This window comes from Cicer arietinum, chromosome 3, assembly GCF_000331145.2.
Source record: "Cicer arietinum cultivar CDC Frontier isolate Library 1 chromosome 3, Cicar.CDCFrontier_v2.0, whole genome shotgun sequence".
Lineage (NCBI taxonomy): Eukaryota > Viridiplantae > Streptophyta > Magnoliopsida > Fabales > Fabaceae > Cicer > Cicer arietinum.
This window is the reverse complement of record NC_021162.2, coordinates 76,611,532-76,637,171: the sequence shown is the minus strand read 5'-3', so window position 1 is coordinate 76,637,171 and position 25,640 is coordinate 76,611,532. Positions and strand designations below refer to the sequence as shown.

Sequence of the window (25,640 nt, the reverse complement as noted above, 5' to 3'; positions counted from 1 at the left end):
TTATATCATCAACACTTGGCAAAGAACAATATGAGATAATCATATTCAAATAAACTACTCGAATCAGAAAGAGAGAATATCACGAATTAGCAAGACCAGACAAATCTGAACATTCATGACAACATTCTGATCAATCTGGACAGCACTGCAACATCAGCCTCTAAACTGATAAACATTCTCCAACTTGTTACACTTGATCTTCAGTAGCAAACATTTTTCTCTAGAATGATCAGACCAGTCTCCAGATTGATTATCAAACTCCGTTTCTGTAGAATTTCAGCATTGATCTCCTTATTTCTGCAGAAGTATATAATCATTCACCAAACTGTTTTGAACAAAATCAAGGCTCCTGATCGAAGCTGTAACATCAACAATTACATTTGAAGCTTCAAGGATCATTAAACACAAGATAAATCTGATCGATAACAATGAAACCAGCCGAGTCAACAAAGTTCAAATTATGTTCAAAGGCTTGAATATTTTTATTCAAATATATTGGTTTTGGTCAAATTTGACAGATCACTACCAACAACTCTTTTGACCATTATTAAATCTCCTAAAAGCCTATAAAAGAAAGGCCAATGCTCAAGGAAAAATTAGAGCTTCAAGTACTAAGAAAATTCATTACTCATTTCAATCATACTTGAATTTCTCTCACACACATACATTGAATCAATTCTGATTTTTCTCATTCGATTCCTAGAATAATTCTCGTGTATTTTTCTGTCAAAGAATCATAACTGAAACAAGTGTTGAGCCGTCTCAAATTCTAACAAAGCAATCTCATCATTATTGTAAAACTCGAATTATAAGAGTAATATAATTTGGGTAGATTGTAAGAAATCATATCAAGGTTGATAGGTGACTTGATTGAACTCCTTTTTGTGTGGAAATGTTTTAACTTTGTAGCAGATCAATGTTGATCTGAACTAGGTGTTGTAAAATCATTAAGGTTATTTGTTTTAAACACTTGGTGAAAAATATCACGGTTGTGAAGACTTGACGTAACCCGGGTTGGTGAACCAAGATATATCGTTGTGTGGTATGTCTTCCCTTATGTATTTACTTTCAGTTTGATTGATTAACAAGTTAAATACATAAAACTGAATTACTGATTTTAACTAATCAATAACGTTCTCCGTTTTTTGGTTAAAACCAAGAACGTTCTCCATTTTTAACAGGAATTTTTAAAAGGTGCATTTACAATTCAAACCCCCATTCATTGTAAATCGACATTGTTACTTCACCTAACACCCACCTCCTCCCTCACGTCGTTCACTCCTTAACAAACCCACTACTCACCACCACCACTTCACCCCCAAAAATTGGGTACATCTACCATAGAGAAACAAAACCCATGACCAACCTCATTATCTGCCACGTTCTAAATGAAACCACCCACGACGACTTCTAATTCATTGAGTTATGAATCGATTATGGTTTTTGACGCAACTAAACTCGATCAAAAAAATTCACTTGTTGGGTTTCTCGACTGTTACCTAATCATGTGAGACACAATTTGAAATATGTGATGCTCGTCAATGTGAAAACCGATTTGAAACATGTGGTTATGTAGTGAGCATACATTGTTAATATGGAGGATGAGCTCACATGGATATAGGAGAAACATGAAAGAGAAGATGAGTACCTTATTTTTCTCCAATAATTTTTCTTAACAACTTTACGATTTTCTAAGAAATGGGACGAGGAAGAAGAAGAAGAAACGTGAAAAAGTTAAGGACTTTTTGTTTTTTCTAATAATTTTTTGTGTTTTCCTAACAATTTTCTATTTTTGAAAATCCTTATATCTATGGTGGAATAAACTTGGACACGTCATATGTTTAAAACACACCGCATGAGGGCAAAATTGATAAAAACACATAAATACCGTAAAATTATAAATGGGTAAAAGTGAAGGGACAGAAAAACGTTAGTTTAGATTATGAGAATCAAAATTGCACAATCGAAAATTTAAAGAGCTAAGAATGCAATTAAATATTTTATTTTATTTATAAAATTTTGATTTTTTTAAATAAAATATATTTAACTTTGATTCTTTTATTATTTGTCAACCTGTGCCTATGTTAAAAATGTAAGTAATCTGAATATTATATATTTTTTCAATAAAAATTTAATAATAATTATATATACATATTTTATTAATGCGAAATAAAATGTTTGGGCGAGAAGGGAGAAACAACCCAGCGAAAGCAACATAAACCCTAGGCTTCATATTCTAGTTCTACTGATCTTGAAACTAGAAAGGTGAACAGTATCATCAAAAACTTTCGTTGTTAATCTAAATCACAGTTGCAGAAATCGATTGATCGAATAATATGGATGACTTGGAAAAAGGGATTCTTATTATGTTTGATGAATCGGGAGCTATAGATGATGAATTGAAGAAACATGCTAAAAGTTATTGCAGCGATATTAAGGAGGAGGCTTCCGTTTGTAGAATATGCATTGAAAAACTATGTTGTTCAAATCTCGTTCAAGTCCAATTTTGGTGCCTACAGACATTGCATGAAGTAATTCAGACCCGATACTCGACAATATCCCCGGAAGAGAAGCACATGATCAGGGGCACTGTGGTTTCAATTGTGTGTCTCGAAGACAAGAACCGAATAAGGGTTTTAGAAGGACCCGCATTTATAAAAAACAAGCTTGCACAGGTTTTGATAGCTTTGATTTACTTCGAGTACCCCTTGATTTGGTCATCCGTCTTTGTCGATTTTTTACCCCATTTACGCAAGGGCAACGTCGTCATAGACATGTTCTGTAGAGTTTTGAATGCCCTCGATGATGAATTAATTAGTTTGGATTACCCTAGAACCCCTGAGGAGTTGACAGTTGCCGGGAGGGTTAAAGATGCAATGAGACAGCAGTGTGTATCCCAAATTGTGAGAGCTTGGTATGACATTATTTCTATGTACCGGAATTCTGATCAAGAGCTATGCACCAATGTGTTAGATTCCATGAGGAGGTATATTTCTTGGATCGACATTGGGTTGATCGTCAATGATGCCTTTGTCCCTTTGTTATTTGATTTGATTTTGGTTGGTGCCCCGTCTGATCAGCTCCGAGCTGCTGCAGTCAGATGTTTGTTAGCTGTAGTTTCTAAGCGAATGGAGCCCCAATCCAAACTGTCATTGTTGCAAAGCCTTCACATTAGTCGTGTATTTAGGCTGGTGACCGAGGATGGCAATGCCGAGCTGGTCCCTGACATAGCTGCATTGCTTTCTGGGTATGCCGTGGAGGCCTTGGATTGCTTCAAACGCATAAGTTCTGATGATGCCAAAGGAATCTCTATGGAGCTTTTGAACGAAGTTCTACCATCCGTTTTCTATATAATGAAGAACTTTGAGGTAGATGCTACTTTTAGTATCGTTCAGTTTCTATTAGGTTATGTTTCTACGATGAAGGGCCTTACTCCTTTGAGTGAGAAACATATGCTTCACATGGGGCAGATATTGGAAGTTGTCCTTGGGCTAATCCGTTATGACCCTGTATACCGTACTAATCTCGATGTGATGGACAAAATTGGAAAAGAGGAGGAAGATAGAATGACAGAGTTTAGAAAGGATTTATTTGTTCTACTTCGCACTGTGGGTAGGGTAGCCCCAAATGTAACTCAATTGTTTATCAGAAATTCGTTAGCAAGTGCTATTTCAATATCATCTGATAGCAATGTAGAGGAGGTGGAAGGTGCACTTTCTCTTTTATATGCACTTGGAGAATCCTTGAGTGAGGAATCCATAAGAACTGGGAATGGGTTATTGAGTGAGCTGCTGCTTATGCTTCTATCAACAAAGTTTCCTTGTCATTCTAATAGGCTAGTTGCTCTCGTTTACTTGGAGACAGTGACGAGATATGTTAAGTTTATTCAGGATAATACTCAATGTATTCCTATAGTTCTGGCTCCTTTTCTTGATGAAAGGGGCATACATCATCCAAACATCAGCGTAAGCCGTAGGGCCAGTTATTTGTTTATGAGGGTTGTGAAATTGCTCAAGGTGAAGTTGGTGCCTTTCATTGCGGTGATTTTGCAGGTAGCAATTATATAATCCACACCTCTTGCATGTTTTTTCTGTATTTTAGATGTACTTATAGTAATATATTTTTTAAACAAAATTTTGTAGAAACTACTTCTGAATTGTGCGTTTTTTGTTTGCTCTTTTATGCTTGGATGAGTTGTGTGATTGGTTATTCCACCATTTCTCTTGTCTTCAATTTGTTTGTCTGTCAAATTCAGAGCCTACCCGATACAGTTGCTCGGTTCACTACTATGAATTATACAACTGAAGAGCTATCAGGGTCAGAAGATGGTAGCCACATTTTTGAGGTATTCACGTTTCATAAAGTTTCAGGATTTGGGATATTTCTGTAAAATTTAGGACTGCTATGTATCTTCTTAAGTGTTGATTGACACACTTGACAGGCAATTGGGTTATTGATCGGAATGGAAGATGTCCCACCTGAAAAGCAATCTGATTATCTATCGTCATTGCTCAGTCCTCTTTGCCAGCAGGTTATTTTTTACTGTAAAAACTGAGATATTTTCTTGTTAAAAAAACTATGAATACAAAATTTCAAGATACTTGAATTTTGAGAAATAGTTACCCCCATCCCCTTTTTTCCCCAAAACATTAATGCTTGGAGATTGTTACAGCTGGTATTAGATGCAAGTAATTTAGTATTTTTTTTAACACAGGTTGATGCACTGCTGAGAAATGCTAAATTGTTAAGTTATGAGGAGACTAATGCCAGAATTGCTGTAATTCAGCAAATTATCATGGCAATTAATTCTCTTAGCAAGGTGCTTCTGTAATTTGACCTTTTTTGCTTATCCCATGTCTCATATATTAGTTTGAAGGATATCATTCTGGGAAGATACATTTTGATTTTTTTTTTCTCCTTCGTTCTTATCATTAATTTTTAAAAATCTAGGGCTTCAGTGAGCGTCTTGTAACAGCTAGTCGCCCTGCAATTGGCAACATGTTTAAGCAGGTTAGTAATTCTTTTTTCAAATTTTGTTCTTGTTTCCTGGCGGTGTATGGTTTATCAGATGTATACTTTCTGCCATTTTGTGGTAATAAGCTTTAGAAAGTATTGTTGTTATAGATGGAAGTTTCAGATTTATTATCTTTCTAGAATCCATCATTGTAACATCCGTTTGTGAAAAATAAATTTTGTGTTAAGCTTTTCTCGTTTCATGAAACTTGAGTTATTATTGCTTAATCTTTTTATCTTCTAAATCCTGCCATTCTTTCTTTTGTGTAGACATTAGATGTACTTCTCCATGTTCTTGTTATATTTCCAAGAGTAGAACCTCTGCAAAACAAGGTAGGATTGCATTTAATGATTGGATATGTGTGTGTATTGTGTAAAAGATCAAATAATTACCATCTAATATACATGCATTATATGTAGGTCACATCATTTGTACACCGCATGGTGGACACACTAGGAGCATCTGTCTTTCCTTACCTTCCAAAAGCACTTGAGCAATTACTTGCAGAAACTGAGGTTCATATTTTCTCTATTTTCTTTTAATTTATCTTTTTGCAAATTTGCAATTTCAAGATCTAAATATTATTTCTTTGCATTGCTATTGATCTATTAGGAGTTGATTATGGAAATGCATATTTTATGTTGATTGTAAGTAGAATTGGATTGTGACGGTCTTGTAAATAATGGGTTAACAACGCTTTTGGTCTCTATAATATGAATTCAATTGGGTTTTAGTTCATACATTTTTTTTAGATTCTTGCCCTACAATTACAGATTCCTCCACCTTTAGTCCTTTGTGTCATTTATCCTTTCACAAAATGATGTGGCAAACAGTTCCAACATTTTTTAATGATGTGGCATTTTTTTAGGAATGCACTTACAGAAATTCAGAGTAATGTCTTGGTTAATTTTATTGCAGCCAAAGCAAATGTCTGGTTTTCTTTTGTTGCTCAATCAACTCATCTGCAAGTTCAAAATTTTGATGCGTGACATTTTAGAGGAGATATTTCCACCTGTCACCGATCGGATATTCAGTGTTATTCCAAGAGAGGGATTACCTTCAGGTCTTGATGCAATCACTGAGGTATGAAAATTTTAATGCAGTTTCCTAGTGAATAGCCGTGGTATATTTTACCTTTGCTTTTAATTTTCTCGAACTAAATTATCTTTGCATTTGATTGCTCGTTATGATTTGATTTGACTACTATTTGGTGAGACAGTTTTTGCTTGTAATGTGTAAATATTATTTGTGCTCCTTGTTAACTATTGTCAAACAGTTTTCCATATGTTTTTTATTTTATTTAAAATTTCTCTAAATTAAAGCCATGGAATGGAAGTTTAATGGATCTTAGATTCTACGCTGTCAATAACGGAAAATAGCACCGCTATCACATTGGCGTGTGGCGCTGCGGTGGGTGGCCTCCCCCACACTCGGTGAAGCTTCCCGGAGGTCAGAAGTGAGTAGCGTTCGAGCAGGATGTTGCGGAACAGTTTGCGTTTTCACAGCGCTATTTAAGCGGGAAGACAAAAACCCTCACTGTTGCAAACCTATATCTCCCTGTTCTTCAACGCTATTCCAACCTCGCTGCTGTGCCCACCTCCATCTGTCACCGTCGCGAGTCCTCCCTCTGCTTTTGACTTCGTTCTGGTTCGCAGCCGCAGCTTTCTCTGTTTCTGCGGCTGCATTTTGGTTAGCAGCTAAGGTTTCTGATGACTAATTGTTTGCTACTAGCTTGGGCCTAAAGAAGGGGAAAATGGTTCGGGTCAAGTGAGTCTGTATAGTCAACAGACAAGGTTTATTTCCAATCAGATTCATTCTCTTGTATTTTTGAAAGTTTGATTCTACTTTCGTCCCTACGCATAAGACTCTATTGATCAAAATTCAAATAACGGGAAATAAGAAAATGGATAAAATAAGAAAATGGATAGTAGTATTAAATTTGTTGATAATTGGTATTGTTTTACCATTTTATCCTTCAAGAGAGAGAGTCAGTTTCATTATAGTATTTATTATTGGTTGCAGAAAAAGATGTGAATTAATTAAACATATGTTAGTAAATAAATAATTAATGCAATTGAAAATTCAAAGAGTCTTATAAAAAGGAACAATTTGTTTTCAAGAGGGTGTTATATTTAGGGACGAAGATATTAATAAAGTATAACAAATAAACTAAAGACTTAAATGTACTTTTGGTCCCTTATTTTGATCGAAATGAACTTTTAGTCCCTTTCATTTCTAAATCCATTTTTTTTTTGTTACTCTATTAACTAATTCTTGATATTTTTTCGATCCCATATCATTTTTGATGATGTGACACTCGTTAATGCCTGCCACTTAGATGACATTTGTGAATTGAATGAAGTATTTTTCATCTCATTGTTGTTTTAATTAATTTTATCATTTAATATTACAATATTAAAAGAAAAATTTAAATATTTTTAAATTTTAAATTATTGTTTGATAAAAATAAATTTTAAATATTTTAAGTTTTAATTTTATTTTTAGATATTTTAATTTATAAATAAAATAAAATAAATTTATTTTTAATATTTTAATGTATAAATAAAATAAATATTAAAAATGTAATAAATTTAAATATTCAAAATAATAGTAAAAATAAAATTTTATATGAATATTTTAAAATTTAAATTTGTTAAAAAAAGTTAAATAAAATAAATAAATTTTAAATATTTTATCAAAATATTTTAATAATTTTTTATTTATTTGATATTTTAATATATAAATAAAATATTTACAACAATAACAACATAAATATTTTATTCAACTCACAAATGTCATCTAAGTTTCATGCCATTCATGATATTGCCAAATCATAAAAAATGGTGGGGATTGGGGACCAAAAAAATCCTAAGAATGGGTTGATAGGGAACCAAAAAATCGGTTTTAGAAATTCAAAAAGTTCATTTTTAAAGAAATAGGTGGATTAAAAGTGCATTTAAGTCAAAACTAAAAGTATAAGAAAATAATATGATAACATAAATAATAAAATAATTATAATGAGTGCATAGAATAATAGAAAAGGATAGGTGCAACAAAAATTTCATCTTATTTTTATTTTCTATGTTAATTTTATGCATATCTATTTGTATTGATATGTTTTATATATTAGGTATTATTTGTTTAATTTATCTTGTTTTATTGTAACGAATTAGTCTTTTATCTTTTTCTCCTCCAAATTTATCCTTTATCTTTGGTAACGTTAATGGGTTTATATAATTAATTTAGGCAAATTGTTTCTGCCAAGGTTGTCAAGATCGAGATTTTGATCAAAGTCAGGAGGGGTAGCAAGATCGCGAAACATAAGATCGTAATCAAGATCGTAAGATCATACCAAACGAAAATACTAGTGTGTGTATCTATATATTATTCTATAAAAATAGATCATATAGTGCATAAATTCACAAGTTTTAAAATAGAACAACCAAGAGACAGAACTTTCAAATGAACTTTCAAAAGAACAACTCATTGTTGGAACTGGAAGGGATATAAAGCTAACACATTAATTAGGGTTACTTTTAAATGGACTTGGCCTAATAACAAATAAATGTGGTGTAAAGTATTTTAAGGGCTGAAGAACCCTAATAATATATTAAGCTCCATTCAAAAAAGTAATAATATTAAAATACTTAATAGAAACACTAAGTTATATGTTAGGATTTTATAATATATATATATATATATATATATATATATATATATATATATATATATTAATTTATTAAACGAAATAACTTACCATATAATTATTCATAAAATTAAATATCTATATATATATATATATATATATATATAATTTTAGTATAATTTTTAATATTAGTAGGATCTTACGATCTTTATTACGATCCTACGTTTTACGATATAGCTACCCCCTTTCAATTCCACATAATTCTTTTGGTAGGATCTTTCGATCCTAGTAGCGATTTTACAAATTACAATCTTGTTACTCCTTTCCGATCTTAAGCAAGATCTCGATCTTGACAACATTGGTGAGAAGGAGGGAGATGGTGCAGATCAAACGAGAAAATATTAAAAAAATAGGTTTTTTTTTCTTTTTTTTTCTTTCTCGTTTTATCAAATTAGGTCGGGCATGACCCTAATATATCCGAGCCCAAAACGCGATCTTGCTCCAAAACGAGATCTTGTGTGCAATCTAGATTGGAGGGGGTGAGTAGGATCACATAATCGCAAGATTTTAAGATGTAAATCTAGATCTTGATAACCTTGGTTTCCGCGGTCCTTTAATCTATTTTATTGTAGCAAACGAGTCCTTTATGTTTTTGTTTTCCCAAATTGGTCCTTTAACTTTTAGAACTTAAACGATAATGGAAATGTTGTATCTTTTGTTATGGATGATCTTGCTGACAAATTTGGAATTGCAATGCTTTGTTTGACCATGTTTTGGCTCCATGGTGTTGTCAAGAAAGACTTTAAAATGGTTATGGGTACAAGTATATAAAATATAGGCTCATGTCTCGGTGGGTGTGTTGATCTCAATAGAAATGTGTTGGCTATAATGAAAATTGGGTAGATGGGAAAATAATTATGTTTGCACAACAATATCTATATATATAGATAAACTATGTAATATCGAATAATAAACTAATTAATAACGAACAAACAAATTCTAACACTTTAGTTAGCAACTCAACTACTACCTATTAACAAATTTTTACCTATTAACAATTGATATATAATAGTGGGATACTATGTTTTAATTGTGAATATTTTTAATTAATTTCTGTATTTTTTTAGAAGTGACACGATGTTTAAACTTAAGAAAATTGATGCATTTTTCAAAAAGAAAATTTTCGACAAAGACGAAAATCGTAAAATTGATATATTTGATTTGATTAAATTGTGTGAAATTCTAAAAACATGTGTGAATTGTGTGACTGAAAATTGTAAAATTTGTAAGAATTGAAATTTTAACTTTTTCAACTTATTGACTATATATGAATTGTGTGAAACTCTAAAAAAATTATATAACTTTTAAGAATTTCAATTATAAAATTTTAGTTAATACTTGTCGTTCACCGGCTCCCCCGATATCTTGTGCAAGATCCGCCACTGCAACCAACAACATTAACTACAATAGAAACTATGCTATTTCTATATAAATAGAATATTCCTATATTTAAATATCAACTCTCCTTTAAGTTGGATCATATAAATCAATTGCACCAAGCTTGGTACTTATCTAACTGCTTTCAGGATCTCACTAGGATTTTGTAAACACATGCCAATTGATAATTGGAATTGACAACTTGTAAGTTGTAATGATGTCACCTGATTCGATCTTCTCTCTGACAAAGTGACAGTCAATTTCTAGATGTTTGGTCGTCTCATGAAAAACTGTATTTGAGGCAATACGCAATGTGGCTTCTTTATCATAGATTAGTGGTCATTGGCATTGCTTCTTCAAATTGAAGCTTTTTGAGTATCTGCTTCAACCAAATGAACTCACATGTTACTAATGTCATGACTCTATATTCAACTTCAACACTGGATCTTGCAAACGATATGAAGTTACCTCCAACAAGGATACAATACCCATGTGGATCACCTATCATTTGAATAACCAACTAATTGAGTATGTCATATGCTTTCATAAATTAGACCTTTTCTTGGAGTATCTTTAATGCATTGTAAGATTCATACCATACATCCCATTGTTCTTGGCAAAAAGAGTTTAAAAATTGTTTTACCACACTGATTGCCAATGAAATATTTGGACAAGTGAATGTGAGGTAGTTTAATTTACCAACCAATTTTCTGTATCTTCTTGATTTGCAAGTGGCTTTTAGGTAAAAGTTTGACATTTGTATCCATATGAATATCAACCGACTTGGCATTCGATAATCTTGTCTCTTCAAGAATATCCATAGCATATTTAGTCTCAAACTGATGAGAGAGATGTCGTTTCAATTGAAGTATGCCTTGCTGATCACTACAAGGTATGACAATATCATCCTTGTAGACAGTCAAATAAATTCACCCTTAAGCTAAGTGGTAATAAATCACAAAATGACAGATTTCGCTTTGAATCATACTAAATTGCTGTACTATAGTGCTGAATTCGGGGCCATGGCGTTTGTAACATGTAAGCTCATTTGGTTGAAACAGTTCTTAGGTTAGTGACACTAATATGTGATAATCAAGCCGCATTAATTATAATAGAATATGCTATTTCTATATAAATTAAATATTCCTATATTTAAATATCAACAACCTATTTGGGAAAAAAGATAAAAGACTAATTCGTTATTGTCGATTATTCTCTATTTATTATCATTAATATAGTTTCCTTAATTATCTTTTCTTTCCTTTGTTGAGAGATTCTCTCTTGTATATAAATTAGTGCAACATCAACGTGAAATACATGTTGATCATTTTATGTTATTCAACTTGGTATCTTGAGCAACGTTCGAAATCCTAGTTCTTTGTTTTTGGGTTCAGTCGCCGTCAAGGCTAACCCTACTGTGTATTTTTCTGTTCGTTTGCTGGTCCTCTGCCAGTGTCGTTTCCACTGCCGCCACGCACCCCACCATTAGAACCAGAGGTCGCCGATCTATCACCGCCATAAAGTGCCACCGTCATACTTTGGCTCACGACTGCCTTTGACATTGACGTTTCCTGGAGCGTGGGGTCCATGTGCCACCATCTGGCCACCGGTTTTCGCTGCCGTTTGTGTCGTTTGACTCGTTTTCTCTTCCTGGTTATGTCGGGCCTTTTTGTAGTGTGTGGGACCTATGTTTGATAAGTGTTTTGGAGGTTTCTTTGTTGTTTTATGTTGTGAACGCGTCTAGGAGGGGGGCCTATGTTTGATAAGTGTTTTGGAGGTTTCTTTGTTGTTTTATGTTGTGAACACGTCTAGGAGGCTTGTTGCTGCCGCATTTTTGGTCTTTTATCACTAGAGTTGCATCACAAGCTTTGCTGGTTCAGTGTTTGGATTCTTGGTCACTGTATTATTCGTTTGCTGCACGTATCTGCCACCGCGTCTCTAGGTGCTGGTGGAACGTTTTATTTTTACGACTGTTTGCACTTGGTTTTTTGGTTTTATTTCATGAGAAATTCACTCTTGTATATAAATTAGTACAACATCATTGTGAAATACAAGTTGAATTTTTATGTTATTCAAATCTTACAATAAAATAAGATAAAGGATCGCCTGAGGGTATTTGCCTATTTCTAGTTTTGGGGTCGGCTGCTCCGCTACACTATTTGGGACTGACAACATAGGTTATTTTAGGAAAATAGTGATTCTCTATTTGCTTTTAACACATTCTTTTTTTTCTCTGGTACTTGGTCGGTTACTAGGTAGTTCTATTCTGGAATTTAAATTGAATGTTTTTCTTAGTTTGTAGCTGTATTTTTTGGGTGAAATTGTAGCTGTATTGTTTTGAATCGGAAATCCATCATGAAAATGCATATCTTATGTTTCTAAGCTCTCACAAATTTATATGCATGATAAGATTTCCCCTCCTTTCTTTCTAGGAAATCCGTGAATTGCAAGAACTTCAGCGGACGTTGTATACATTTCTTCACGTGATTGCTACACATGATCTGTCAACTGTATTAATTTCCGCAAAATGTAAAGCATACCTGGATCCAGTGATGCAATTGCTTTTTTACTCTTCGTGTAATCATAAGGATATTCTTGTAAGGAAGGTATGTGTAATGTTCGCTATTTATTTAACTAGAGGTCGTCATTTTTACCAGATAAATACCTTCGACTGAATCTTACTTTTTATTTTTCACAATTTAGGCATGTGTGCAAATTTTTATTAGATTAATTAAAGATTGGTGTTCCCAGCCATATGAAGAAAAGGTACATTCTACTCATTTCTTCTTATTCTGGCTATTAATAATTTTAACTTAATGATTACTGGTTCAGGTTCCTGGTTTTCGAAGTTTTGTGATTGAAACATTTGCTACAAACTGCTGTTTGTACAGTGTGCTGGACAGATCTTTTGATTTCCGTGATGCAAATACTGTAAGTCTCATTTATTGTTGTATTATACACTCATGAGCCATTTTTTCAAGTTTTGTGATTCTAGCCTTATCTCTATTCAACACGGGACTTCAGTTTTTCTTAATAGTTTTCTCGTTCTTTGGCTTGTCAAGAAACAATTTGCTTATAAGTTATACTCTGTTTATAATACTAATGGGCTTCCTTTGAGAAGAATTCATGAAAAAGCTCGGGAGCAGTATTTTAAAAATTGATTCTACATTCCTGTAGAACAGGAATGGCGATGTTAATAGAAGGGGAACACTTAATATGGTTTTTTGAAGTTATAACAAGCAGAGATTAAGAGGGTTAGAATGGCATGATAACGTAAATATTTCCAAGTTCAAAAGTTTAACATGCTACAGTCTCAGTTGGAATAATCTAACATGTGACATCTAAAAGATTCCATGAAAAAACTAGTTTGTATTGTAGCCGGGTTTATTATACAGGTCTAGGGTAGCTTATTGGGTTACCAATTCTTTTAACAAGTGTTCTCGGTAGTTGAATGCAATGAAAGTCATGAAGGGGTTCCGTCCAGATTATTTATTGATTTGGTCCCACATAATGCAGTTCATTTTCATGATATGCTTATAGGATAGTATCAACTATTTTCATTAGGTATTTTTGAAGCATACTGATTTTGCATATTGAAAAAAAAATCAGTTAATGAATAATTGTTTGATGTTTTATTTGTCTGGTTTATCTCAAAGGAAGTCTAAATAGTTGTGTAATTGATATTAGCAATTGAAAAAATCAATTTATTTATAATCTTTTAGTTTTATGACAATGCAATAAGTACTCATTTTCTTCGTCCATGTATTTGTAATCTTTTTAAGTTTGAAGAAATCATGTTGGTTGAAAAATGCACAATAATTAACAGCTATTGCAATTAGTTTCTCATTCATTTTGCATGCCATGGGTTCTGAAATGGATGTCAACCATAGGGTCCAGACATAGTGGATGTAATGGAGAAGTGCTGCAAGAGTAATTTGTAATAGAAAAATACCATCAAACCTAAAGTAAATGTTTATTCTAAGACCTACGATATTGTATGGGGCTGACTGTTGGGTGGTTAAGAAATAGCAAGAAACCAAGCTCACATTGCATAGATGAAAATATTATGATGGATGATTTGTCACACAAGACAAAATTTGATTAGAAATGAAATCGCTGTTGAAGTTGTGAGTTTTAGACCGAGAAGGAGAAAAGAAAGAATGAAGACTTTTAAAATAATTAGATTGATGATTTGATTATGATTAGATGATTAAAATATCACCAAATACATACACGAAATGCGACAGAGGGACCGAAAAACCAGAACCACTGCTGGTGAGTCACGAACAAACCAAAACAACTATTAGGGAGTCACGAACAAATTGGAACCGGGTAACAATAAATTAAGTGGGGGTCAGTCGAACAAGCCACAACTTTCTGGTATTGGTGCCAGCTGCTCAGCCTTGATGGTTTATGAACAATGAGACTAGTTGTGTCCTTTTTGTTCAAGGCAGTTACAAACTGCTGAGCTGGCTGCAATATAATACAATACTAAAGTCTTAGTACTTCATGCTGTTAACCTAAGACTATCTAGGTAGTCAATAGTACCGGTTCGCGGCGGGATCGCGCCGGAGCGGAGCGTCGCAGTGCCTGGCCGCGGAGGCATGGTGCGGAGCGGTGTGAAACAGGAAAGCGGCCGTTCTGGCTGGGTTCGCGGGTCACGGGTCGCGTGTTTCTCGTGGCCCAAAAATGTGGATGTGTTCTTTTTTTTAAATTTTAAAGGGTATTTTAGGTTTTTCGCTCTTAACCCTAATTTCATTGTCCTTCTCTCTCCTTCAAACACTCTCAGTTTATTGCGAACACTCGCTCCTTTCCTGCAAGATCCAGCTGCCGCCCACCTTCCAGCCACCGTCGTCCATTACCCAATTTCTTCTTTCTTTCTCTCCTTTGTTTCCTTCCTTCGTTCTCTTTTTTCTTTCTACTTTCTTACTTATTCCTCTGTTTTTTTTTTCCTTTAGTTCTTTTTTTTTTTTTACTTATTCCTTCTTTCTTTTCTTATTTATTCCTTCTTTTTACTTATTCCTGCTTTTTTTTTCTTTCTGTTTTTTATAAGTTTTTTTGCCTCTGTTTTTGTATTTATCTTTATTTCCTTAACTTTTGTTAGTATTTAAATGTATCTTTTGATTAAGACTTGTGGCTTTTTATTGTATTTATGAATATTTCAGAGTTTGAGTCATTTTTAATTTTGCATAAAAATATATGTTTATATTGTATTATTTATGTAATTTGTCCAAAAAAATAGTGGCCATCCCGGTATCCCAGTTTTTGGAGTTGGCCGCGACGCGCCGCTATCTGGGATGGACTACCTAGAAGACTATGACAGTGTGCTGATATTGGTGACTAGAGAACTTCCATTAGAGACCAAATTAAGAAAGCCACCAGAATCAGGGTGCCAGTACTGACTGTGAAGCTGAGAATCAGTGCCAGCGAGGATAGGTTGAGGCTTTTAGGTGGTGTGGTAAGTGATTGCTGAGCATTTAAAGGTTGAATATAGTGATTAAAATGACCAGAACTGCCATAAAATGGTTTCAGTTGCTGTGTCATGGCATGGGCTAAAATTTGGGTTTCGTTGGCCATTAGAATTTCAGTTGCCTTTGGAAGAACCAACAAAATAAGCATCAAACCTATGACCAGAGTTATGATACCAACAAACACTAGCATCTGTCCTCATTGTATAACAGATTTGTTATTGAATATTCTGTTTGCCACCACAACCACGAAAAAGACCTCTAGGGTCAAATAGACCTTCTACCATGAGAGGATCCTTCCTTTTACCATTATTTTCATCCAGGTTATGAGAAACACCTGGAAAATTCTGACTGAATTGCTCTTGTGCAGTGGAAAATTGTTGTGACCGAGCTTGAGTAGGATTCAGAGAGTACCAGTGATAACATTTTTTCTACTCTTCTCTAGACGTGCTTCATGAACAAGCAACATAGACCAAATTTCAATTTTCACCCATAGAATAGAATACGATCTGGTTTTCTATTCACTGCAGCAACAACCAAATTTAATTATTCTGGAAGTGCCTCAAGGACAAATTGCAGCAAACCCTGATGCAAAATCAGATCACCGATGTGGAGAAGGGAATCCTCTATGTCACGAACACGAAGCATAAACTCCTCTACTGAGCGATTGTCTTTGGTGAGAGATCACAACTCAGATTGGAGTTGCCTAGCTTTGGTGGTTGTGAGATTTTGAAAGTATTAATAACTTTTCCCGAACTTGCTGTGCATGACAGTAAGATATGAACTCCTCTACTAAGCGATTGTCTTTGGTGAGAGATAACAACTCAGATCTGAGTGGCCTAGCTTTGGTGGTTGTGAGATTTTGAAAGTATTAATAACTTTTCCCGAACTTGCCGTGCATGGCAGTAAGATATGAACCGTGAAAGCAGAAATTCAAAATTGAAAAGGGAAGTCTTGTTCACACTCTAGGGAACCCAAATTCATTTCATCGGCTTCACGGTTAGCGGCAGAGAGTAACATGGTGGAATGCTATATTGATGATATCCTGGAGCTTGTAGCTGTGAAAATTATTTTGCTTTTGTTGCTTCCACTTCTGAAAGTTCTTGCCGTTGAGCTTGAGGGAGATTGGGTGGGGAAGTGTGACTTGCAGATTCATAGAATGCCATTGTAGTTGTTAAAGGAAAAGAAGATTTGAAAAACTCATGGTTCCTGGAATCATATAAAGCACTGTTCTAATACTATATGAACTAGATTAGTGTGAAGCCTATCTCTAACATTTCACCATATAATTGTATTTCAAAATCCACCATTTGATTTAAAATTGCTATTACATATAAGGTAGTTGTTAATCCCAGATAGCGGCGCATCACGGCCAACTCCGGAAATCGGGATTACCTCTATTTTTTTGGACAAATTACATGAATAATTAAACAATGTCTCAAATTCACAAACATTCATACATAGTAATAAAAAACCCCAAGTCTTAATCGAAACCTACATTTAAATACCAAATATCATCATCTTCTTCAACATAGAGTAATAAAATAACAAAATATTAAATGAAGGGAAGTAGAAAAGGACAGAAAAAGAAAATACAAGAGTAACTAACTAACAATAGAAAAGAAAAGAAAAACTAAAGAAAAAAAAGAGAAAGAAGGAAGGAAGGAAAAAACAGAGGTGGCTGATGGTGTTGAACCTGGAGGCGGCACGGCGGTTTGATGTTGGACAGAAGCTGGATGGCGCGGCTGGTGGTGGAAGAACAAAAGCAGCAGCGAGGAGGAACGAAGAATAGGAAGAACGAGGAAGAAGGGAAAGTGAAGTCAGGGTTAGTGAAATCTGAAGGATGGAATACCAAAAATACCCCCAAAACGTTTTAAAATGGAAGGGTAATATTGATTTTTCCTGAAGAAAAAAATAACGTTTTCTGGGCTTTTGGAACACGCGGCTTGCGAATGTGCCCAGATCGCGCACGATCTTCCTTTTCCCCGCGCTGCACTGCGCTGCCACGGCCAGACCCTACGCCGCCATGCTCCGGCGCGATCGCGCCGGGAACCGCCGCGATTGACTACCTAGATTACATATCATTCCTATAAAGTTTTATATTAATCTAAAGTTATTTAATTTGTTATTGAGATAGACTAAGATTAATACAATATGCACTTTTAAAATATATGAAATATAAGAACCATTTGACTGCAAACTTATTGTTGCTTAAATATTATGAGATTTGGTACAGACAATCAATGTATAAGTGATTATTATTCAACCGTTAATTGACAAAAAAAACATTCTTTTTGAAGTCATTAACGGTGTAGTATATTTGATCCATCTCTCTATCTGTGTGTGTGTGTGTTTACAATATTTAGAGTTAATACCTATACTCTTCTCTTAAGTCTTAATTATATGTTGCATTTTAATTTGGTCAAATGTTTCTAATGTTTTATGATTAAGATTGGGATGATCTTTGGACAATTTTCAGCTGAGTTATATTTGTAGTTAATATTTTTTTATTTTATTTATTAGTTTTTCAGTGTCAATGTTAATATATAGTTGTAATGTTAGGTTGTTACAAACGAAGGGAGGTCATATATAAGTTAACTAAAGTGTGGGTGATGTGTGTGAGTATGAGTAGATAGGTACCCATTGGCTCTGGAAACAGGTTTTAAAGTTGCTATCTATGTGGGTATGAGTATGCATATTGTATGCGGTTATGGACACAGGGACTTAAATGCTCTCTTAGTTTATCTAAGTTAATTAAATGAGAAAGCTGAAATCCATATTTCAGTGATTTTTTGGGGTGATGTTTTATGCCCAGACATGCCGTTTTAACCAAGTGATTGAGCTTAGTGGTTAATGACCTTTAGTTAAAATCGAATTGTTAGGGAGAATGCGAGTTCGAATCCTGACTAAAACAATCATTGGTCAGACTTTACTTACTTCTCGACCAAACTTTGAATTACTAGGGCCTCATTCCCCTCAGAACCAGAGGGTTAAAACCATATTTTTTTGTTGTTTTATGCCAAAATTTAGTACTAATTTTTTCCCCCTATTTATTGTCTATGTTTCCATGCAGCTTGTTTTGTTTGGAGAAATTGTGGTTGCACAGAAGGTTATGTATGACAAATTCGGGGATGACTTTCTCGTTTATTTTATATCAAAAGGATTTTCTGCTGCACATTGCCCACCAGATCTGGCCGAACAGTATCGTCAAAAGTTGCAGGTAAATTTCTTTCGAACTGAGATATTATATCATACTTTTCTTGTCGTGCTAAAGCAAAATTTATCGATGCCTGTTGTCCATATTGAGAATTTTGATAAATGTGTTCGAAAGTTAAATTTGAATCTGAATTCTGAAGGTCAAAGTGTGTATTTTGAGCTTTCGTTGATTACAGAGGTATTTGTAATCTAAATATAACAGAAACCTTACAGTAAGCTAGGTATGTTACAGTAAACAACTAACCAAGAACCTTCCAGAAACAAGAATAATATGTGTGGGACTTGTGCTATTCATATAATGAATTGTAATAAATAAAAAATATTAGCGCTACTCCATTTTCTACATTTACATAAAAACCATAACTACTTACATACATTATTTCTAACATTTCCTCTCCCTCTCAAGTTAGAACATGTAAATTATATGCATCAAACTTGTTACATATATAGCTTATACGAGGACCTCTCGAAGACTTTGTCAAAACATCTGCCAATTGATAATTTGACCAAAGCTAGTAGCGACGTCTCTAGATAAAATAGATTCTCTTTAATAAAATGACAATTTATCTCTATATGCACTTTATCCTCTTATGAAATATTGAATTTGAGGCAATATGGATTGCAGCTTCATCATCACAAATGAGTGTTGTATGAGCTTGCAAGTAGTTGATGCCATAATTTGATATCCTGCTTTAGTGCTTGATCTTGCAACAGATATACAATACCCAAAAGTGGATATCCTATCAGCAAAAGAGTCTGTCTAGTCAATGTCAGACTATCCTACAACTTGAATATGACCCTTGTTTTCATAGATAAGATCCTTTTGTGCAGCTGCTTTAATATACTTAAGATGCAAATCAAGGCAGTCCAATGCCCTTTGCAATCCCACAACTTGAATATGACCCTTGTTTTCGTAGATAAAGTATTTTCGGGGAGCTGCTTTAATATACTTCAAGATGCAAATAATGCATCCCAATGCCCTTTGCAACGTGAGTTAAGAAGTTGACTTACCACACTAATGTCGAAGGAAATATCTAGGCCAGTGACAATGAAATCATTTTTTTGTACCTTTCTGGATCTGAAAATGTCTCCTTCTGATTTGGTAGAATTTGGCATTAGGCTCCATAGGAGTGTCAATTGGTTTAACATTCACCAAACCAGTTTCCCCTAAAATATCCATGATGTGCTTTCTCTGAGAAATTACAATGTTATCCTTGGACTGTGCCCCCTCTATCCTCGAAAAGTATTGGAGCCTTTACAAGATATTTTGCTTGAAGTATAATTACAAGAAGTATTTGCTGCTTATCAGGGTTTATATTCTTCCTGCTAGTTCTCTCCTAGGCTTACATGTTGTGAATCCTTCAATTAGAAGATGCTTTTTTCTATAGAAGTTACTTGCTAATAGTATTTTAGAGTCCGTTCGATTTACAAAAGAGACAAAAGAGAAATTATTGAATTGAACAATACAAGACAAACCTTGCTGGATAACTTTTGTCCTGTCCAATGTTTGGTGAGCAGTCTTAATGATAAAATTTACTAATATATATATATATATATATATATATATATGGATGTAAAAATTAATAAGGGATAGATTAGTGAGAGAGGGGAGATAAGAAGAGAGTGGATGAGGGAGGAGATGATAAGAGAGAGGAGAGAAAGGGGTAGAGAAGTCTGAGTGAGAGGAGAGATGACAGGGAAAGGGTAGAGAAAGAGCATAGAGAGAAGATGAGAGAGAAAATATTGTTTGAGTAGAAAAGAAAATGGTATTTTAGATATATTGTACTTGGGATAAAAAATTGTCCCTTGGTTCAGAGATGGACAAGAATTTATGTTTTTATCCAATCATCTGCCCCTTGTTCTGTCTAGAAGCCTGACTAGTTTTTAAATCAATCATAACAACCGACGTTGTGCTGTCTAGTATGCTTTTTTTAGCAAATCAAATGTACGATTAATGCATGTTATTTTCTAGGGGAATCACCCATTAAATCTTTTGATGCAGTGGACCTAATATTCCTCATATTTTTTTGCAGGGTACCGATATGAAGGCACTAAAATCTTTCTATCAGTCACTCATAGAAAATTTGAGACTGCAGCAGAATGGAAGCCTTGTTTTTAGATAGCATATACTTATAATGGACAAATTACGAGTCATCGGGCTTAGTTTCTGGCCGTCTTCAAGTACGGGGTAATGATTTGAGTCTACAAAAGGTAATTGATTGTTTGTGATTATATTAATTTTGAGCTCTCACTATCATTTTATTTATTTACTTTTAATCCTCCCTTCTCCCAAATAAAATAGTCACGGAACTGTGGTAAATACTGCAGTGTCTCGTGTATATAGCTTTTGCGGACGAGCTACGGGATAAGTCTCTTGCCCTATTTTTGATTAGTTCCTCTGCAACCTGATCAATCAGTAAAATTTTCTCAGGTCTTTCTTTATTCTTTGGTCCCACAGTTGTAAATTTTGGGAATTCTTTTATTACATTAGAGATCCTTCTGCCTGATTGAAACCTGTCTATATAAGATAAAAATTTTGGTATTTGATTTTCAGTCTTTTTTCTCCCGTCGATTTCGTTGCAGTTACTTTAAAAATTCGTTGATCTAAACTAATTTATTCATTTGTCTTCGTACGATTAAGTTATGGCCTGCTTTTACGCAATATAATTATATTTATATACATAAATAACCGGTAACTGATATCTACAACATCTAAAGAATGATATTTAAAATTGTAGTTTACAAAAATTGGACAGTGTTGTTAATGAGATGTTCGAGTGTACTCATTAACCAGATTCATTTCAGACTATTAATTAAAAAGTAAAATATTATTCCAATGTCTATAGGTTTGTCAAAATAATAAATTTTATATTTGTAAAATTACATTATATTTCTCACTAAATGTCAAATTAGCATTGTTAAACATTTTTCTTAAACTACCTTTTAACTTTCTACGTTAAAAAGTATTGTTAAGTTATATTGTGCGTGTATTTGTATTTTTGTGTAAACTTAAAGTGTTTAAAATAAATTTTTATTTATTTATGTTTTATAAGTTTAATACATTCATCATGTATAACTTTTTAATTTAGATAATGAGTTTACCCTCTCAAGTCTTTTTTAGAAGAGACAAATGAAATATAAATAAGTCAACAAAAGTTGATAAAAATAATTTACATCAATTTTTTGTTGACATTTTTATCTTATTTATATATAAGTATCGGAACTAGTATTATTTTATAATTATTTGTCTTATTATAAAGATCGGAAGTAGTATTATTTTATAATGACTTCGTAAAACAATGTTTTGAACTTTTTTTCTTAGATATAACAAATAGTTATAGTTAGATTTTTGGTAAAAATATACATATTCTTTTTTTTGGGTTTGGTCTCTTGAGTTATGTTATGTAGTGACAAATTCAAATAGGTAAATTATGTTTTTTAATTAACTTTTATAAAAACAAACAAATTTCAAAATAAATATTATGATTATTCTATTTAAATACACATCAATCTTCATTCCTTTATTCCCGATCTTCTACCTCACCAAATCTAGAAATTTAAAGGAAAAAACTATTGGTTCTTGTTTTTTTCTTCTTAAAATAACAAAAAAGTTATTGAAATGAATTCAGGCCATTTATTTTGTAAAATTTTTCATGTATTTATTTTCTAAAATTTATATTAATGTTACTTGTTAGAAAGGCAAGTTACAAATTTTTGAAGTGAGATCTATATTTTTTAGAAACAATTAAAATGTCAAAAAATTATTTTTATTATTTTAGAAAATACATCTTCATTGACATTTTATCTAATATCTATGACAATGACTTACTTAATATCTCTTTAAGGTAAAAGAATACGTTACAAAACATAAAAATAGAAAATATTTCCAAAAAAGTAAAAACCCCTTAAACCACCTCTTGTCTCCACCATTCCCCCTTCTTCTCCCAAAACCTACTCACCACCCCATGATCTTTCTTACTCACAACCCCATGATCTTTCGATTTTATTTTTTTTGGGTTAAAGAAAAAGATGATTGGAAGAAATTTTCTAAAGTTTAAAAAAATAACGTGTTTGTCCTTCTTTCAGCCATACAAATTTAATCTTTCATCAAATTCTTCATCTTTTTTATTATCAATTTTCATCATCATAAATTTAAATAAATAAAAAACTCAATTAAAAAACAAAGCATTGAAGCAAAAATCTAAAAACACTGGTACATAGAAATTTTGGCTTGAAACAATAAATTTATAATAGGAGATGACGAAGAGAAAAGAGGACTAACAATTTTAAGGAAGTAGAACTTAAATGATTAATTTAAAAAAAATAAAAGATAAACTTAATGGCAACATCGTAACAACCACATGACATTTTTTAACAAAATAACTAAAAATGTCATTTTGTAAACCAACCATAATATAAAGATTAACATGGTAAATGAGTCATCTGAACTATGATTGTGTGACACTAATTGCATTGGCTAGGGATTTAGTAGAAACTTTGTATTTAATGGTCTTAAATTGATTGATTCCTTACCCATATATAAGGTCTTTGGGGTGTACAAAATATATGGTTAATTGACTCATATTAACAAATTGGGTGGTATTGCATTACAAAAAAAATCAAATCAATTAAATGGTTCATGAATTTAATCATATATTTAAAACAAATCACTTAACCAAATTAATTTAAAAACCATTTTAACAATTTAAAAAAATAATTTAAATTCAATTAAGATTTTTTTTCTTATAAAAGTTTGGAAGTTTATTTTTCTTGAAAAAAAATAAACTTTTTTTTTCAAAAAAATTTAATCATTTTTTTCTAGAAAATTTTTTGATTAAAAATAATCGAAACTTTTTTCTCGAATATTTTTTTGATCGAGAATTTTTTTATATCTATTTTTCTAAAAAAAAATCAAAAAGATTTTGTCAAAAGAATTTCAAAATTATTTTTCCAAAATTTATCTTTGAAATTTTTATCTCGAATTTTTATTTTATCGGGAAATTTTTTATATCTAGTTTTTTTGTCAAAATAATTTCAAAATTTTTTTTCCGAAAAACTTATTCAAAACCGATTTTAATTTGAAACTTATTTAAAATATTAAATTAATTTATATTGATAAATCAGTTTCAAACGGGTTAAACTTGATTTAAACAAAATCATTAATGTAGTTTAATTCAATAAAATTTTTACACTATGAATATCCCTATGAGGCCTTATCTTATGTTGCCTTTCACTTTCCTTTCTATTTCCTTCTTTCCGTGTTTTTCTTTTCAATTTTGGATATATTTATCATTTTTGTAGTTATATGATCGCACAAAGGCGATGATGAAAACATTAACTTGAAAACTGAATTACGTCATGGGCTCTATTGTTTATGCAAGCTTTTACAACATCAATCATTCCAAAATGGTCAAAATATTTGATATTTTTTGGATATTAGTATTCTCCTCGTTATCCTCTCTTTATTTTTGATGTCTTTATCATATTCTATTTTTATTCAATTATTTTATTCTCTTTTGTCTATATCATATCCTAACTATTAAATTATCTTTAAATTTCAAGTACTCGCATAAGTTTTCTATACATATCTGACGAACTCTTTTGACTTTAATTTGTTTGGAGGAAATGATGAATGTTAAGGTGAATCAACTTCATAGATGATATTTTGTGGACCAACACTTCAAAGTCACTCAAAACTCTAACTAAAATTGATGACACTTTTCATAACGGTTCTCTTGTAATTTATGGATAAGACAATGACTCGATCAATGTAAAAATAAGAAAAAAACAAATATGTTTTTCACAAATCAACTTGTTGGATTGACATCAATAAACCTTCATCTCAAATATAATAACGAGATGAACTGTTAACTTATACTTCTAAATAGTGTTGTCAATTGTCGCTAATGTTTGAACTTTCAAGTGACATTTAAAACTTGGTTTATTGTAGACCTTGACCATCTTAAAGTTTGCCTCAAAGAAATTTATAAGCATCAACTCACTATAAATGAGGTTTGAGTCGAGTAGGAGAGTTTACGTATAACATGATTTCTCAGTGATTCATAACATTCATATATTTCTTTTAAAAAAATAAACAATTTTTTTATCAGATAAGAGCAACATTATTAAAATACAAAATTTAACACAAAATATAATACAAATACAAGACTTTATAAGATATATTAATATATTAAAAACATATTAAATATAACATGATGTAGTTTTAAATTTTTACTTAATCTATATTTTTTATTTTAACATATTTGGGTAGAAACAAAAATAAAATATTTTCAAATTCAAAAATTAGTATTATATTTAGTAAAAAAAATAGTAATATATTAATAATATCCATTAAGTGAGATAATCAATTGCATCAAAATCCATTTTAAATTATGAAAGATATAAATGGCTTAATTCAAGCTTCACATTTGTATTTGTAAAATATATAGGATGAACTACGATGCTCACTTTTAGCTCTCAGCTCTCCAATAAAGAATTTATTTCTTTCTTTTTATCCTTTGATAAACTTTTTTTAATCATTCATATTTCTTATTTGATCTACATTAATATCGTAGTACATCTATTTTTTTTTTCTATTTATTGTTTGCAATTTAATATTTTTTATTTTATTTTTTTTTATTTTGCAGATGTTGATATAGTAAGTAGAGAGGCGTAGACGTTAAATAAGGGCAAAGAATGTTAGATAGAAGTCATTTTTGTTCACAAAATTTGTAGACAATATCACACAAAAATTCTTGCTCATGTTTAATAGGTTCATTGAATCTTAGGTGTAATTTGTGCTACTTCTCTTACTTATTTCGACCATAATATATGCAAAAAACTTTAAAATTTGAAACTT

The 25,640-nt window shown here is 32.3% G+C and overlaps 1 protein-coding gene across 4 annotated transcripts; it reads left to right on the top strand.

Annotated features, from left to right (window-relative positions):
• Positions 1-2,175: 2,175 nt before the first annotated feature.
• On the top strand, positions 2,176-25,637 carry LOC101505523 (exportin-T). Of its 4 annotated transcripts, XR_012162280.1 has the most exons (15): positions 2,176-4,052; positions 4,256-4,345; positions 4,442-4,531; positions 4,715-4,819; positions 4,951-5,010; positions 5,284-5,346; positions 5,434-5,529; positions 5,933-6,097; positions 12,530-12,703; positions 12,801-12,863; positions 12,930-13,028; positions 18,639-18,785; positions 20,815-20,992; positions 21,110-21,212; positions 25,429-25,637. XR_012162280.1 is itself a non-coding variant. In XM_073365935.1 (13 exons), exons 1-13 carry the CDS (start codon positions 2,337-2,339, stop codon positions 20,902-20,904), a joined length of 2,958 nt encoding a protein of 985 aa, XP_073222036.1. In that variant the 5' UTR covers positions 2,176-2,336; the 3' UTR covers positions 20,905-21,334. The 4 variants fall into 4 exon arrangements, 1 of the variants encoding a protein (XP_073222036.1); XR_012162281.1 differs by lacking the exon at positions 21,110-21,212; XR_012162279.1 differs by lacking the exon at positions 25,429-25,637 and having other exon boundaries at positions 21,110-21,334.
• Positions 25,638-25,640: the final 3 nt, after the last annotated feature.

Coding starts and splice junctions, on each gene's coding strand:
- LOC101505523 (XM_073365935.1), top strand. CDS start 2,337: ATGGATGACTTGGAAAAAGGGATTCTTATTATGTTTGATGAATCGGGA. Junction 6,098..12,529: donor GTCTTGATGCAATCACTGAG/GTATGAAAATTT, acceptor CTTTCTTTCTAG/GAAATCCGTGAATTGCAAGA. Junction 18,786..20,814: donor AGTATCGTCAAAAGTTGCAG/GTAAATTTCTTT, acceptor ATTTTTTTGCAG/GGTACCGATATGAAGGCACT.